This window comes from Aedes aegypti, chromosome 2, assembly GCF_002204515.2.
Source record: "Aedes aegypti strain LVP_AGWG chromosome 2, AaegL5.0 Primary Assembly, whole genome shotgun sequence".
Lineage (NCBI taxonomy): Eukaryota > Metazoa > Arthropoda > Insecta > Diptera > Culicidae > Aedes > Aedes aegypti.
In genome coordinates, this window is record NC_035108.1 from 279,113,278 (window position 1) to 279,130,315 (window position 17,038).

Here is a 17,038-nt window from a genome sequence, read left to right on the forward strand (position 1 = left end):
GCTCTCGCTCGCTGCTTCCATTTATCAGACTTGTTACACCTTGCGATACAATGACGATCGTGGACCGCAACAGATGGGATGTTTTTCTTTGCTTGCTTTGATCGTGCTTCATTCTCAAATGAGAGCGAATTCTGCAACGCCTGCTACTGAACACGCATCAGGAAACGAAAACGTGGGACGAACTCACAGGAGCGATATGTTCGGATTTGCAAGCGACTGGAACCGTTTTACAGTGGATACCGGGCCATGTTGGACTGCAAGGGAATGAACAAGCAGACCAACTGGCAAAGCAGGGCCTGAACAGCAACGCAATAATGGTCAATAAACTACTATGGAAGGACATAACCAGGATATACAAACAGCAACTAGCGACCGCGACCAATGAGTGGTACCGACAAGTCACTTTGGAAGCGAGAAAAGGAAAAAAGTTTTTCGATATTTTCGAAAACTACCCAAGTCGTCCTTGGTATTGGACGAGCAAATTCAACGGAGAAGAAACAAGAACACTTAACCACCACTACAGTTTACGCCTTTGGTTTCCATCATATGGGCAAATGGATTATGCCCTCCCATCGCGGCAAGGTTGCATAACCAAAGGGAGGGAGTAGAGACGCACTTAAGTGTATACATTTTCTTTCAACAAAACTTTCGGCAAATGTTATTTAGCAAAAACCATTATTAAAACCCGATAAAAATGTGTTCATAGTAATTTTGGTATATTCTAGAGGTTATCATTTAAAACTTAATCCTAAGAATGTTACAAAACAGTGAAATAGGTACATTCAAATTACTTTAATAAAATAGAAGTTAGATGATCAAAATGAAATGTCCAAAAATGATTTTTTACGGTGAACCTCACTAGAGTCTATACATTAAGTAAGCATCATTTAGCCACACTTCATTTCATGCGCGTCCCAGATTACGATCCGCACATCATGCAGTCTTCCTTATTTTCCAGCGAGCAAACCATCTCGGCCATCCTTCGGTTACGCTCGGCATGGGACCCATTCAACTGCTGTTGAGAGTTGTCCGATGATGCCTTGACCGGAGATGCACTGCTAGTGGCTGTGCCGTTCATCTTGCTCGGGGTGCTCGTAGCGCCATTCATCTTCGATGGTGATCCGTTAACGGTGTCGCTGTTATTGATACGATTTGACTGATTCAATCGAGTCTTGTCCACAGTGAACTGGATAGCATTGACCGCGGGTTTTGTTCGCAGGTAATACATTCCGGTCTTCAGTCCCATTTTCCACCCGTAGAAGTGAATCGAGGTAAGTTTGCCGTAGTTGGGCTCAGCCACGTGAATGTTGAACGATTGCGACTGATCGATGAAAGCACCACGATCGGCTGCCATCTTGATGCAACTCTTGACGGAGATTTCCCACACGGTTTTGTATAGATCGCGGATGTGCTGCGGGATTTCTTCGATGTTCTGGATTGATCCGTTGTTTGCAATAATTCGGTTTTTCATGTCGTCATCCCACAAATCCAGCTCGGTGAGATCCTTTAGCAGGTGATGGTTGACAATCTAGAATTGGAAATTGTGATAAATACATGATTCGAAGATTATATGATTACAGGACTGATAGCAAATTAGTGTCTTGAAAATAGGAACTTTAAAGACCTTTTGCCTAAAAAGAGACCAAATAGAAACCAAATAGGCAAAAGAAAAAAAACGTAACAAGAACATTTTATAACCGGAAATTTTATTTAGAGAAGCTTCCAGCGAAAAGGTCATTTTGAACAGAATGATGCTCCATATCAACGAAAATCATATTTTTTTGCCAATGAACAGTTCTGATTTCCAACATGGGATCTCTACAATTCATTCACTTAAAATACTACCTCTACAATTCTTACCCATCGACATATCTCCACTGCAGGATGTGTGATGTACCTGCACTCCAACACTCCTCCTCATCACACAACCTTCAAACCCGCCATTGCCACCCCGAGCTCTCTTGTCCACTAAGCTCCTCCTGGCACCGAGCTCCAGCTACTGAACTCCTCCTAGTTCGAGCTTCTCCTGGCTAGCTGCACCATCGTCCTCTTGGTCAACCGCGCCATCCTACGAGCTCCTCTGACTCTCGAGTTTCCTCCAGCTCTTCTAAGCTCGTGTCCGATCAGCCAGCATCCACACTTCAGCCTCGTTCTCAGCATCTTGCCTCCAACTCTTGGGCACCTCGTCCAAGCCACCTCCCGTCCAGACTCACCTTCCGTCCAGGCTCTACCTCCTCACCGAGATTCTGCCTCATCGTCTAGGCCATGTCGCTCCTCGTCAGGTGCTTCCTCGTGGTCCCTCATTGAAGCCGCCTCTAATGTCCTCAGTAACAAATTTGATTCGTTCCAACAAATCTGAAGGCTATTCTACTGGTCTTGCTCTTCTAGACATAGAAAAAGCTTTCGATAGTGTTTGGCATGAAGGCTTGATTGTAAAATTTTAAAAAAACTTCAATTTTCCAACATACATTGTTGGAATAATCCATAGTTATCGTTACACTTCAGGTTAATTATCAGAATTTCTGAAATACTTCCTGAAAGAGCTGGTGTTCCTCAAGGCAGCATTTTGGGACCAATATTATACAATATTTTTACATCTGACTTACCTGAGTTACATCAGGGATGTAAAAAAATTTTGTTTGCTGATAGCACAGGCCTCTCCGCCAAAGGACGAAGCCTGCTTGTCATTTGTAGTAGATTGCAAAAAAGTTTGGATATTTTTCTTCATACTTGCAAAAATGGAAGATTTCCCGTAATGCTTCCAAACTGCAGCTTGTAATATTCCCACATAAACCAAAAGCTTTTTATCTGAAACCATCAAGTAGACATGTTGTCACGATAAGAGGGGTTCCAATAAATTCGATGTTTCTAACGAACTAGCCCAATGCTAATTCACTGCTAGCAGAAGAGAAGAAGTGACTTTATAGACCATTTTGGTTAAAATGAAGACTTTAGAAACATTCCGTTAAAAATAGAGACTTTTTAGAGGCTTGCATTAAAATAGAGACCAAATCACAAAAATAGAGACCTCCCCTGATTCTGTTACACTTTACCTGGAATTCTCCGGACAGCACTCGTCGGTTGTAAACGTTGGAAGTGTACGGTTCGAATGATTCGTTGTTTCCAAGAATTTGCGCCGTCGAAGCCGTGGGCATCGGAGCCAGAAGCAGGGAATTGCGAACGCCATGCTTGGCGATCTTTTCCTTCAAGGCAGCCCAATCCCACATGTCTGTTGGCTCTTTGTTCCACATATCGTACTGCAGAACTCCCTTGCTCACCGGACATCCCGGATAGGTTTCGTAGGTACCCTCCTTTTCGGCCAATTCACAGCTTGCTTCTAAGGCACCATAGTAGATAGTTTCGAAGATTTGCTGATTCAGTTTTTGAGCTTCTTCGCTGTCGTAAGGATAACGCATCAAAATGAAGGCATCGGCCATTCCCTGGACACCGATTCCGATCGGGCGGTGGCGCATATTGGATCGCTTGGCCTCTGGCACTGGATAGAAATTAATGTCGATGATTTTGTTGAGATTCTTAGTGGCAATTTTTGCTACTTCTTTCAGTTTTTGGAAATCATATGTCTTGTCGGGTTTCACGAACATGTTCAATGCGATGGACGCTACGTTACAAACAGCAATTTCATCCTTGGAGGAGTATTCAACAATTTCGGTGCAAAGGTTTGAGCACTTGATGGTTCCGATGTTCTGCTGATTACTTTTCCTGTTGCAAGCATCCTTATACAGCATGTACGGAACACCGGTTTCCACTTGGGACTCGATGATTGCAAACCACAAATCTTGGGCTTTCACTTTCCGAATGTATCGTCCTTCCGCTTCGTATGATGTGTACAGTTTTTCAAACTCCTCACCCCATGTGTCGGATAGCCCAGGACATTCATGAGGGCACATCAAGCACCAGTCTTCGTTAGCCTCCACTCGCTTCATGAACAAATCCGGAATCCAAAGCGCGTAGAACATGTCCCTGGCTCGGACATCTTCAGCGCCGGTGTTCTTCTTTAAATCCAGGAACTCGAAAACATCGCCATGCCACGGTTCGAGATAAATGGCAAAGGCACCTGGCCGCTTGTTACCTCCCTGATCAACGTACTTGGCAGTGTTGTTGTACACCCTCAACATGGGAATCAAACCGTTGGAAATTCCGTTCGTGCCAGCAATGTAGGTTCCCTTTGCTCTGATGCAATGAACATTCAGGCCGATTCCTCCAGCCGATTTCGAAATCAACGCACACTGCTTCAAGGTGTCGTAGATTCCCTCGATGCTGTCGTCGCTCATGGTCAACAGGAAGCAGGACGACAGCTGAGGTCGGCAGGTGGCCGCCGCAAACATCGTTGGCGAAGCATGAGTGAAATATCTCTCCGACAGCAAATTGTACGTCTCAATGGCAGCGTCGATATCTTCGCCGTGGATTCCAATGGCAACCCGCATCAACATGTGCTGTGGCCGTTCCACGATCTTGCCTTTGATCTTGAGCAAATACGATCGTTCCAGCGTCTTGAAGCCGAAATAGTTATAGCCAAAGTCCCGATCGTAAATGATAGCCGAATTCAGCCGGTCCGCGTGGTCCATAATGACCTTGTAGTGGAACTCTGAGATCATCGGTGTGCGCTTCTTCAGGTGTTCATTCTCCATCATATACAGGTCATGCATCACATCTATAAATACAAGAAAAAAAATTGATTTTTTTATTGGCATTTATGACAATTATGCAAGATTATATCGGAAGAAATGAACTTTTTTTTTTTGAAACAATACAGATAGGTGCAATTCTAAATCGATCTTGATTAATGTATTTTCGTTACCTAGATATGACTTCTTACTAGGGATACACAATATGTTCTGATGCATACACATTAGGTATTGTTTGCTCGATAGATGATCAAAAGCATAAAGTCCGAAGCTGAAAAATGAGTAGGGTATCCGTCCTATTATAGAGGATTTAAGCACGGTGTTGAAATTTAAATCGTATTTCAGTGTACAAAACCTAAATATTGTACAGTCATCTCTCCCTTACTCGATATTGAAGGGACCATCGAGTTAGGGAGGTATCGAGTTAGAGAACACAAAAACAGTGCAACTACGTTCCAAGGGACCATCGAGTTGGCCATGAAAACCAACTTTTACTATGGTTCTCTAACTCGATATCGAGATACGGAATATCGAGTAAGGGAGAGTTAACTGTAGTATTTTTCAATGTGAAGGGCTAAAACTATCCTTTATCTGGAGTATAGTGAAGTAAAAAAGTAAATTTTGGAATCAAAACATACATTTTTTTTAACATAAATCTGAAGCTCTCCCTCTGTCCTATTATTGCGGTATTTCGTCCTATTATTACGGTAGTGCCGTCCTATTATTGCGGTATACCAAAAATCATATATTTTATTACATTCAGTATACATTCAATGCCACACAATGTTCTAGCATTGAAAATATGCTCCCTCTATGCTAATGACATTGCACGGTGCTGTCAGTTTGTGTAACTTTGGACATATCTATAAAAAAAACTAATTCATTACTTAATGTCACGATTCGAAAACAAATCAACAGAATTGAATGATTGTCTGCCGGTTTCGTTTCCATTTCCGTCGTAGCTGGACAATGTTAATGAAAATAGACAAGGTTCTTCCATTTGAGACCACTAGTCACTATATAAGAAATTATTTTTTTGACTTAAGTACCACCACAACTTTGATGTTTAAAAACATATTTTTCACTAGTTTTCACCAATTCAATGCAGTTTTGAAAGATTGTTTCCTTGCGATCATCTTATATCTTAGTTTTTCAACGCAAATTTGGCATGTGTTCCGATTTTCAATCAGTTCACGCGATTTTAAGGCAGAACATTGTGTTTATTTGCAATATATTTGTAAATAAGAGCAACTACAGGGTAAAGATAAACATAAATCTTTTGTTTGACTAAATAAATGTATCCTAATAATATAATTAATGTTTCCAGCAATTACATTTAAAATGACTATTGAAATATAGAATTTTTGAATGTGATTTACAGATACCGTAATAATCAGGGCTGGTAGCAAAAATTGATACCGAAAAAAGTTATTTTAGTGACCAGATTTGAGAAAAAAGTGACAAAAAAGTGACTTTCGAATCTCGAAAAAGTGACTAATAGTGACTTGAAAATCAAGTCGTTAGAAACTTCATTTCAATTCTAGTATACTGTTCATTTTTATTGTGCTTCCAAAATTACAAGATATTGCCTACATTTGTTTTAAACTTCATAGTTAATATTTACGTACAAAATCCTTTTTAGCAGATTTTCAATCTTTTCAAAATTTTATGTCTTTAATATTACCAAAGTATGTTATTTTGTAAATTTTAATAAGAATTTGGAAAATTTGTAAAATTAGAAATTTTTTCATTTCACATTTTCATTTAAACTCCAGCTCTTCTACCTCATAAGGTCAATATTTTTATGCATTAATCAATATTTCAAATAAAAAATGATGATAGAATATCGAAATTGATTGTAATACTGCCTAAAACCGCGTCCTTTAAACGTCGACTAAGGAAGAGCAAATGGTTGATATAAGCCTGAGTGACAATGAAATTTTCCATCAGTAAGTTTAATGGGAGGTACGTGTGGTCGAATTCACATTCTAAGACTTCCTCGTGAAATTACGACAAGTAACTGCTCGTTTTGCCGTAAATTTCTTATTACTCCGAAGACCTCTTCATGAGTCTGTTTTGTAATTTTTACGAACTTTTTATGTAATTCTTCGAAGAATCGTTTAAATACCTTCATGAATTCAATCTGTTTTCTTTTTTATACAAAATTATATCCAAATTATATCAAGATTTGTTACAACTAACAAATTTTGTTCAATGTTTGTTAGAAGCACTTTAAGTTGATGGAGGAAATTATAACACAATTAAAACATAATCAGTTATAATAACAAAAGCTGTTTCAAATTTGATTTATTTTAAAACTAAATTACCGTCAACGTACCAGTATCCGCTCATGTTCTAGTAGCCCGCTCACGAGTTTAAAAAGTGAGATAATTTGAGTAAATACGCGAAAGATTGTCCACAGTATGATTCAATTTGTCGATTTGAATCGTCTAGTGGCTAAAGTTTTCAAATTTACTTTATTTGAAATTATCTTTTTTCGGTGTGAGCGGGCTACTGGAACATGAGCGGATACTGGTGCACTGATGGTATTCCACAATTTGTTATAAAAAATGATAGGAAAGAAAATAACAAATTTTGTTATAATTCAGTAATGGAATATAACAAAATTAGTTATATTTTTGTTTGATTTAAACATAATGTGTAATATTTTTGCTTAAATTATAACAGATTTTGCATCAATTTTGTTTAGTGTGGAAGGAATTGTGTTATATGTTTTTGTTATTTTAACTACTAACCCGCCAAAATTATAGCATATTTTGTAAGAGAAAATGCGCTAACTGAACAACAAAATCTGTTACAACCCTCTTGTAATCCACTGGTCGGGAAGACAAGGAAATGTCAAGAAAAAAATATATTTCTTTGTGAAAAATTTTGAAAAATCCGCGAGGAATTTCTTAAAAAATCCTAGAGCAATTTCTAATGAAACTTGTGTGAGTAATAATGATGACCACCTACGAGGATCTCTCAAAGATCTCTTGGATTCTTGAAGAATATATTTCTTGATAAATTGCTATGATAATAAAAAAAATGCTGGAGAAATTTCTAGAGGAAATTATTAATGAATCCCAGATGCAATTCATCGAGGGATTCTTGGAAAAGATTTTATCCAATTCTGAGGAATTCAGGAGAGTTATTGTGGATGAATTTTTGAGAGAATTCTTATAAAAATGCCTGGATTAAATAATTGAAGGCGTAGGAATTATTGTAGGGTTTCTTGTAAAAATGTCGATTTTTTTTTCGAAAACTCTGCAATAAACCTTTGGGGAAGAACTTTTGTAGGACCTGCTGGAAGAAACCCAGAAGTAACGCTTGGGGAAATCTTTGAAAGAATCAGTGGAAAGACATCTGGAGGAAATACTGAGATTTTTTCTTCAGAGTAATCTCTGTGCAAATTACTGGAGGTAGCGTAGGAATGCTCTAAAAAGTTTAGTACCAAAGTCAGAAGAAATTCCTCTAAGCTTCTATTGAAAAATTGCTGGTGGCATTCCTGGTGGAGTTCTTGAACTTATTCCAGAAGGAATCTCTGGATAAATAGTTACGTAATAATCTCTGACGGCTTCTCTGGAGCTTCTAGAATGTTGCACCAGAATTCACTGCAAGCAGATTAACCATCTCTTTCGACGACTTTAATCGATAGTTTGTTTATGAAAAAGCGTTTTCATAAAAAGTAAATCAATAAACAATGTTTCAGAGTCTATTTTTTCGAAACCAGTTTAAAATTTTTTGGTTGTTTTGCAATAGTAAATTGATTGCTTACCAATAGTTTTACAATTCAAAAAGTTAGTTGACTTATGGATCAATTTGATAAGTATAGAATCATAATGTAGTAACTAATGCATAGTATTCCTCTGGTTCGGTTTGCTTCAAGTTCGTCAAAAAATAATGGAGCTCTGGAGTAGGGAAAGACAAGGTTAAGGCAAAAAGTGGCTCTAGATACCATATTGATTATTATGTCTTTAGAGGGAGACCATAACTAAAATTAAACACTTTTTAGAGATATGCATTGAAATAGTATCCAAGCCTTAAAAAAAGATCTGCTTTCCTGAAAATATACTATTTTTCGTACCTGTTGTAAGCTTTAATCTTTTCCTAATAAATTATTTATTTTATATGGAACTGGGAATCGTACTTGTCTTTTCCATTTCAGCAATTCTATGTCCTACTTCCTTATTTAAACAAGTCTTATTCGGAATAATAAAAATAACTATTAATTTATTGACTGAATATCTTAAGTAGTGTCGTAATAGCGGCGCAGCCGAAATTTTTTTTGATTGAAGAAATGTTGTGTTACAAAAAGGATATATTCTGCCATAATAATTACTGGCTCGAAGTAATTTCCCTGCGTATAGTCAAAATCCACTGATAATTCCAGGTTGAATAAAATTCCCTGATAATTCCAGGTTTTCCAGGTTTTACCAGGTAATAGACACCCTGCTAACTTAAAACTTAGCCTAAATTAAAAAGGCCGATTCATAATTTTCCCCGAAAATTAAGCTCAAAATAGTGGTAAAAAGTGACTTTTTGACGAAAAAAGTGAAATGGCTTCAAAAAAGAGACTTTAAAGTGACTGGGCTCAAAATAGTGACCAAGTCACTAAAAAGTGACTCGCTACCAGCCTTGTAATAATAGGCAAAAAGCTATTTTCATTTTCCTATTATTGCGGTATATGCTTTTTCTCAAAAATATAAAACTTTTATTTAAAATTCAATATCTATCACGTAACTACATCCATACTGAACTGATATACCCGCTGCATATAATTGGTTTGGTTCTAAACTTAAAAGCTCACGCTTATGAAAACCCGTCCGTAGATTGAGAGACTGGTTAAAAATATAGGCTTTTCTTGATGCATCATATAAAACTGTTCTTCCAACGATCAAAATCGTTTAATTTTCAAAGCATTTATCTGGTACGGCTAGGAAATACAATAATCTTTCATCATCATCAATAATATCCATGGTACATAGAGCTTTCGATTAACAATGAGCGTTTAATTCTTATACCGCAATATTAGGGAATACCGCAATAATGGGCAAATTACCCTACGCTTCTGAGAGTTTAATGGCGGCAAACTATTTTTTAGAAGGTATAAATAGCGGTTTCATTTTCTAAATAGGTTCTAAGAGATTTTAAAGGTGGTAAAGAATAATAATTGTATAAAACGACTGCTAACTACTTGACTACTTTATTATTTCTCAATAGTAGCACTAAATAAATGACACGGGTAGGTATACCACAAAAGAACAAAGGTCGCAGTGGTTCATCCAGAACAGAATCAGTTAGAAATGCTGGATTTTCACAAGTAGATTTTTAACAACAAACCACAAAGTTGGGTTATTTTGAAACTCACAGACTCGATTATTATAATCAGTGCTGTAAAATGTCAAACATTTGGAAAAAAATAAATGATTATAGCACCTTTCCATGGGAAATACCATCAATGCACCAGATTCCGCTCATTTAAGGGAAGTTATGTGTTCAAATGTTTATTATAAAATAGCTATTATGTCGATCAATACTATTTTTATGTCACAATGTAGCTCCAAGTATAGGTAATCAGCAGCAAAATAAAAAGAGTTTCAAAAACTTTCATAAAAAAAAATAATTGCATTTGTTATTGCATCTAGGTGTTCCTTTTTCCGCTCACAGTAAGTAGATTTTATAACGAACTTACTAAAAAAATCATTATTTAGAATTTCGTTGTTCATCCTGATATTGTTTATGGTCAAACCTTAGCTACTACCGCAATAAAGAAGGCTGTATACTAAAAGCGACACTTCTTCAAAATTTTGTTTAATTTTTTTGCATGAGCGGTTATTGGAACACACAAAAATACCTACTGATCTTAGTGATAACCGCTCATGAGGTCTTGTGTTTTCAATATAAAGAATTATTTTATCAAACGGATATAAAGTTGTTAATATTGCTAGAAAATATCCGTGCGAAAAATGTTGGTTTTCAACACGAAACATCAATGTTTACACTAGTACGCGGAAATAGGGCATGAGCGGATACTGGTACACGCATGGGATAGTATCAGCAAATATTAGCGGAATTTGGGGCAAGTGTGCCACCTTAAGCAAATTGTTCTCTAACTTTGTCTGAAACATACAAAACCTTCCAATTTAGCCTTATTGTATTAGTTTCACATCTTTTCATAAGCACTGTGCCATTTAAAAAGAAAATAACTTAAAAAAGTATTAGTTTTAGGGCTTCTCAAATATTATCCAAAATAACCATTTTTTCAACACTATGGGGCAAGTGTGCCACCCATATTGGGCAAGACGGCCACCGAATAAACATCGCATGTAATTCTACTTCTAATGATTTTTTTTTATTTCTTATAAATACTACTTACAAAACAGAGGCTAATAGATAATTTAAGGAATATTTTTAAGTTCACCGTCATAGGGGGCTGCTTTATAACAAGGTTCATCACATGTGGAACTCTCTACTAGTCAATTCCAATAACTAAAATGGTTAATTTTGTCTCCATTCAATACGATATATGTATCCAGCTTTTTAAAAGTTCTAATGGCTGCCACAAGCAGGCTCTCTTTCTGGGTGGGAACAGTCGATTTGACGTTTGGCTTGGGTCCTTTTATATGGAGCGGACCCAAGCTAAACGTCAAACCGACTGATCCCTACCAGAAAGAGAGCCTCGCTTGCGGCGGCCATTAGCGCTCGTAAAAAGCTGGATTACCCTTGTATTACGACGGATATGTAAAATATTACACTAGATCAGCACTAAATAATGGTAAAATCTTGTTGTAGATTTGAAAAGACGGTACTTAACACGTCGAAAAACATATTATTTTTAAATATTTTGAGAAAAAATCCCTTTGGGGGCAAAAATGTCAGCTATTCCCCGACTATACTTCAGAAACCACTACTGAGGCCTCATTTTTGTTTATGTTTATGATTTTGTTAATGATGTTTACATTTTCATAAATTTCACTCCAACAATCTCCGTTTACCATTTAGGTGGCACACTTGCCCCAATAAGTACAGATTTCAACCAAACTGGATTTCGTATGTAAAACTAAATACTTTTTTCGTTCAAATGCCACAATACTTACGCATTTACGTTAGAAAAATCTGTTAATAAATTTCCTTTCACCATAGTGGTTTCTGCGCTCGTGTACATACACGGTACATGTCACCAACACTACTTAAAAATTGCTGGTGGAAAATATAAACAAAGATCAGCTGTTCCCAGCAAAATCAAATGGCAGTATTTTCAACCAGCAAATTTGCGCATGTGTTCGTGACACCGCTCGGCGAGAGCTCAATGCTGTTTGAAAACAACGAAATCTTATAAGAATCTACTCAAATTTGGTTGCTTTTACAAAAGTCGATGTAAATACGTGAAAAATAGAGCAACTTTCATCATATTTTGATCATTGTATAGTGAACTATAAGGGAACATATAGTTAAGCTCAGAGATAAAATATATTTCGTAGATTTTATAAAAAGCAAGGGTGGCACACTTGCCCCAAAGTCCGCTACCATCCGATAGTAATTTGGAAAAGGTCACCGGGAAAAACATTTTCCGATTACTTTTTCCACGGACAATGATGATATTGGCAATATTCAATTGTCAAAGTCACGTGATATTCATGACATTTAACAGCTCTGATTATGATGATGGGCATACACTACCCGCCAAAAGTATAGAATCGCTGCACTGAATATTGCAACACTTGTTTTTATAATTGTAACATCTCAAAAAGTTTAGAATTACTGGCAAGCGTACCAATATTGGCGTTTTAGTGGTTCTATACTTTTGATCTGTTGTAAAATCTGTTTCATTGAAAAATAAAATCCTAAAAAACTTATGCAATACTGAATTACCAAATTGTTTCAACGGATCCTTTCCTTGGCACTTTTAATTCACTTTGGCAGTGGGTTTTTTAAGCTCATATTTGGCCACAATATGCGTCAAATCGAATTGCTTCTTATTGCAAAGTTTCAGACAATTCGACCGAGAAAAGCCCCCCATGCCAAAGTGAATCATGGATGGATCATGGATGAATTTTCCAAAAAACATAAAACATTTAAGTATCTCCATTAGCGTAACTTGAACTCAATCCTAGAGGGGGCTTGACACATTCGATCAAAAAAATCGCTAAAGCAAGATGCGAACTTAGCATGAGAGTTATAATTTTCTAAGGGGAGGGGGGGGGGCAGACTCCCCTAGCCCCCCGTATTTACGCCAATGAGTATCTCATGAATGCCAGTCAGCGTTCTTCACAGTCGTCCTGGTCCTGTTGCTAGATCTTCTGCTAGATCCTGCCGCCGTCGTTCCGGCCCTGCTGTCGGAAGTCGGGCGAGGGTCTTCCAACCACTTAACAACGGCGAGTACTTCAATCGTTTCGCAAGTGTGAGTGCCTTGTGGAACATCTTTTTACTTATCAAATTCCAATAATCATTGAATATTGCTGTGTGCTTTCGAAATGCAAATTTAAAATGCGGAAACACCGAACGAGGTAAGATTTTTAACAAGGAAGGCGAAGTCAAAGATTGATTTCCTTTGCTAGGTTGGCGGTGATATTGATCATGGTTGCTATGTATCCTTTGGTTACTTTGTGTTGAAGCCCAGTTAGAATGGATTTGCACCTCAAACGCAAACAGCAATACCTTGTTCTAGCCAGGATTTTAGAGTAAAGCTAGGTATGCTGTTCAGCTCGAGAAAAGTAAAAATTTCTGCGTCAGTGAGCTCCATTTGAATTGACATTTCTTTTCAACTGCGTACTGCGATCAAAGAAACATGTTTTCCTCGAGCGTTTCTTGCAAGAAATTTCCCACACATCGAGATAGGCGATTACTTTCCTGTTGAAGAGCATACTTCGCTTAAGGCTAAGTAGCCTGTCATTCGTTTTGGCAGCCTTGTTAACATTGCGGCTCGCAATTTCAAAATGAAAAAAACCAATCGATTTTCATTAATTCAAAATTATGACATGATTTAGCAACAATCATCAACGACGCGTACAAATTCTAATGACGGCCTACTTCGCCTTAAAGCCTGATTCGCTGCTGACAAGTAATTTCTTTGCCTATCTTGGTGCATGGGAAATTCCTGCAAGAAATCGATCAAGGAAGCGTTTTTTTTTCTTATCACAGTTGAAAAGAAATGTCAGTTCTGCAGCGACTCCCGTTTGAACTGACATCTCTTTTCAACTGCGTACTGCGATAAAAAAAGCGCTTCCTTGATCGATTCCTTGCAGAAATTTTCAATGCGTCAAGATAGGCCAAGAAATTACTTGTCAGCAGCGAATCCGGCTTAAGAACATAAAAAGCTTGCTAAATATTTATAGGCATCTATGCGATACCATGCGGCACTCCTCAACACCATACAGACTGCCAAAACTTCAATGATATATGACCAAGAAGTACGTGATTTTTCACGTGACGTTTGGATTATGTTGAGAGCAGTAGCTATTAGCATAATACTAATCATTATTGAAAGTTTCGATTAATTTTTACTCTAATATTTCAACTAAAATCTCGCATAACTCGAGATCTCGCCCTAAAAGCCATTGGTAACCGAGTGTGTAACTCCTTGTTTCAAAACAAATTGATGGACCTGGATGAAAACTATCACCTTTTGGAGTTAGTGGAGGATCTTCTCTTCATCGTAGCATTGTTGAATAACGTGTAAATCCATTAACTTGCTCGGTAACGACAATCTACACACTCGGTTACCAATGGCTTTTAGGGCGAGATCACAAGTTATGCGAGAAATGATGATTAAATTGGTTTTTGAATTTTCTAAAATTACTTGATATCATTAATGATTCAAATGGTGCAATGTCATATTACGCTAATAATCAGTAAAAAAAATTGTCATCAAAACAATCAATAAACCTAGTGCTCTCACAATCGTTTGTTCCAACTTTTTCCGATTGGGATACAATCTCAAAAAAAAATTGTCGTGACATACACACGGGGCAACATTGTTGCAACTTTTTCAACTCGTAATTAATTAGTCATTGCCAATACTTGTATATTTGGCAGAACTCTTCTTTTAAGTTATTAAAAAGCGTTTAAATTATTCTCCGCATAAATATAGCTTGTGAATATCAATTTGAGGTTCATAATGATAAATCATACTTTTTAATAATTACAATAATTTAATGAAAATTTCAACAACACCATGTCACGAATTTCTTAAATATTTAATAAGAGAGACTAAATAATTTAGTATAACAATAATAGTATAATAGAAGAATAATTTAGTATAATTTAATATTTGATGAGAGACTGAACTTCGACCAAGCTAAATATCACCGCAAAGGCATGATTCTTGCAAAATCCTGTACAATAAATTACAGAAAACCCACGAAATTCTCACCAAAACATTGGCAGATTTTTTTCAGAATCTTCTGAACCAATTTTTTATAAAATACTGGGCAGTGTTTCCGCATAATTCTGTGTGGATTTTTTATCTAACTCTGAACAGGATTCATGTACAATCCTGGACAAATATCTCTCAGATTCCATTACAGGTTTTTAGAATGGATATTTTGAGGCTATAACCACAGACAAACAGACGTAACACTTTAATTATTTTCATCGCACAGCAGAATAGTGCCCAATTCTAATATTTGATAGTTGGCCGACTGGCCACTTGTGGCGTTCGCATCACTTTTGTTCGAGTTTGACGTTTGCCCACTACCGCCACCTAGTTTGGCCGCGGTTGGCCAAATGTAGTATTTTTAGCATTGGTCGTTAATGTTCACGTGACTATGTTATAAATTGATAATTGTTCTAGCTGTTACGTCTGTTTGTCTGTGCTATAACCTTTGTTGGACTTTTTCCAAATGTCAAGCTGTATTTCTTCACAACCCTAGGCATGATTTTTAAATGATTATGGGCGGAATTTTGACAAAATTCTTAGTAGAATTCTTAAAATATCTTTAACATGATTCTAACTTAATTAATTTATAATTCATTCTAAACTTAATTTTATTGAGGATCAGAATTTTTAGCGACATAATTTTGAACACAATAACTTCGCACGATCGTTTTAGAATGCTAAGTGAAATTCTTACTAAATCCTTAGTATGATACTCAAAAACAATTATCTTGTTTTCCCAAAAGAATTTTGATTAATAAAAATTGGATATGTTATGGCCCACCGTGTATTATTATTACTGAAATGTGGCTCGCGGTTCAAAAAGATTGGGCAGGCCTGGCCAATAACTATGACCAATTGCGTTTCTCATAGTAATTCCAATTTATTCCTGCATATCAATGATCGAATGCTGAGAAGAGAGAAAAATAAAAGGGCGGAAGGAACGAGTTGGTACAGTATCAAATTCAATACGACATCCTGTATAAATAAACATCGATCGAGCGACTCTAACGCCGAAGATAATGGTGATAAAATTTCAGAAAACATTCGATTCAACGGTAGCCATAACATGAAAATTCCTGAATACCTAACTGCTCCATAAGCAACACATGGCACTTGTACGCAAGATTGCACCCAATTTCTTATATGGCTATTCAGGCAGTCCTATAAACGGTTCTGCCTTTTAATATACCTTTGAGTATAAGAAATGTACTTACCGGAAAAGTGCTTCTTGGTTTCCTTGTGCAAATTGGACACGGCTAAACGGGCTGCCAGGATGGCATAATCCGCATGCTCTGTCGTCATGGTGGCAGCCGTTTCCGCGGCCAGATTGTCGAGTTCCTGAGTCGTCACGCCCGAGTAGAGTCCATTGATTACCTTCAAGGTGATCGCGACCTGTCGAAATTGAATTGAAGAGCTCTTAATTACAAGCCCAATTCGTGTACTATACGTATATCTACACTTGAAACTGTATCAACTATTCTAGTTAATCTAACAGTACTCAACGAAGAACAAAGAAAGGACAATGGATGCCACTTACCGGATCGACGAAGTCCATGTTCAACCCATAGCACAGTTTCTGGATACGGGATGTAATTTTGTCCAAGTGAACTTCCTCCTTGCGTCCATCTAGGTACAAAGAACGGACAACTTATGAAATATCGCCCGGGCAGCACCGGAACATCCGAAATATCGTTTGACCTACCTCGCTTGAAGACGTACATCTTGTTCGATTTGAGAACCATTTTTGCAGTGAAACAAAAAGTTCACGTCCTCAAACTACACCGGAACACGCTGTTACAAAAAACACTTGAACTGGGATAGCACTAAATTAAAATTTTTGGGTAATAATCCGGCAGGAATGGCCACGAGCAAACTTAACACGGGTCTCAACTCTTGAACGAACAGGACAGGAATGAGGAAAACGATGCAAGTTTTCCCGCAATTTTTGACTGTTGACATGCCGAGCAATGACCCGCTGACAGATGGAACGACGCGAAACGGATCAGAGCAA

At 37.4% G+C, this 17,038-nt stretch overlaps 1 protein-coding gene across 1 annotated transcript; it reads right to left on the reverse strand.

Moving 5' to 3' along the window:
• Positions 1–695: 695 nt before the first annotated feature.
• On the reverse strand, positions 696–16,967 carry LOC5573651 (ribonucleoside-diphosphate reductase large subunit). Its single transcript, XM_001660927.2, has 5 exons — positions 16,730–16,967; positions 16,565–16,653; positions 16,242–16,419; positions 3,054–4,672; positions 696–1,528 (listed from the first exon to the last, which is right to left on the reverse strand). The coding sequence occupies exons 1-5, from the start codon at positions 16,767–16,769 to the stop codon at positions 920–922; spliced, it is 2,535 nt and encodes an 844-aa protein (XP_001660977.2). The 5' UTR covers positions 16,770–16,967; the 3' UTR covers positions 696–919.
• Positions 16,968–17,038: the final 71 nt, after the last annotated feature.

Excerpts from the sequence above, each read along its gene's own strand:
- LOC5573651 (XM_001660927.2), bottom strand. The coding sequence starts at position 16,769 with ATGGTTCTCAAATCGAACAAGATGTACGTCTTCAAGCGAG. Across the intron at positions 16,420-16,564 it reads ACATGGACTTCGTCGATCCG|GTCGCGATCACCTTGAAGGT; the intron begins GTAAGTGGCATC and ends CAATTTCGACAG. Across the intron at positions 1,529-3,053 it reads TGCTGTCCGGAGAATTCCAG|ATTGTCAACCATCACCTGCT; the intron begins GTAAAGTGTAAC and ends TTCCAATTCTAG.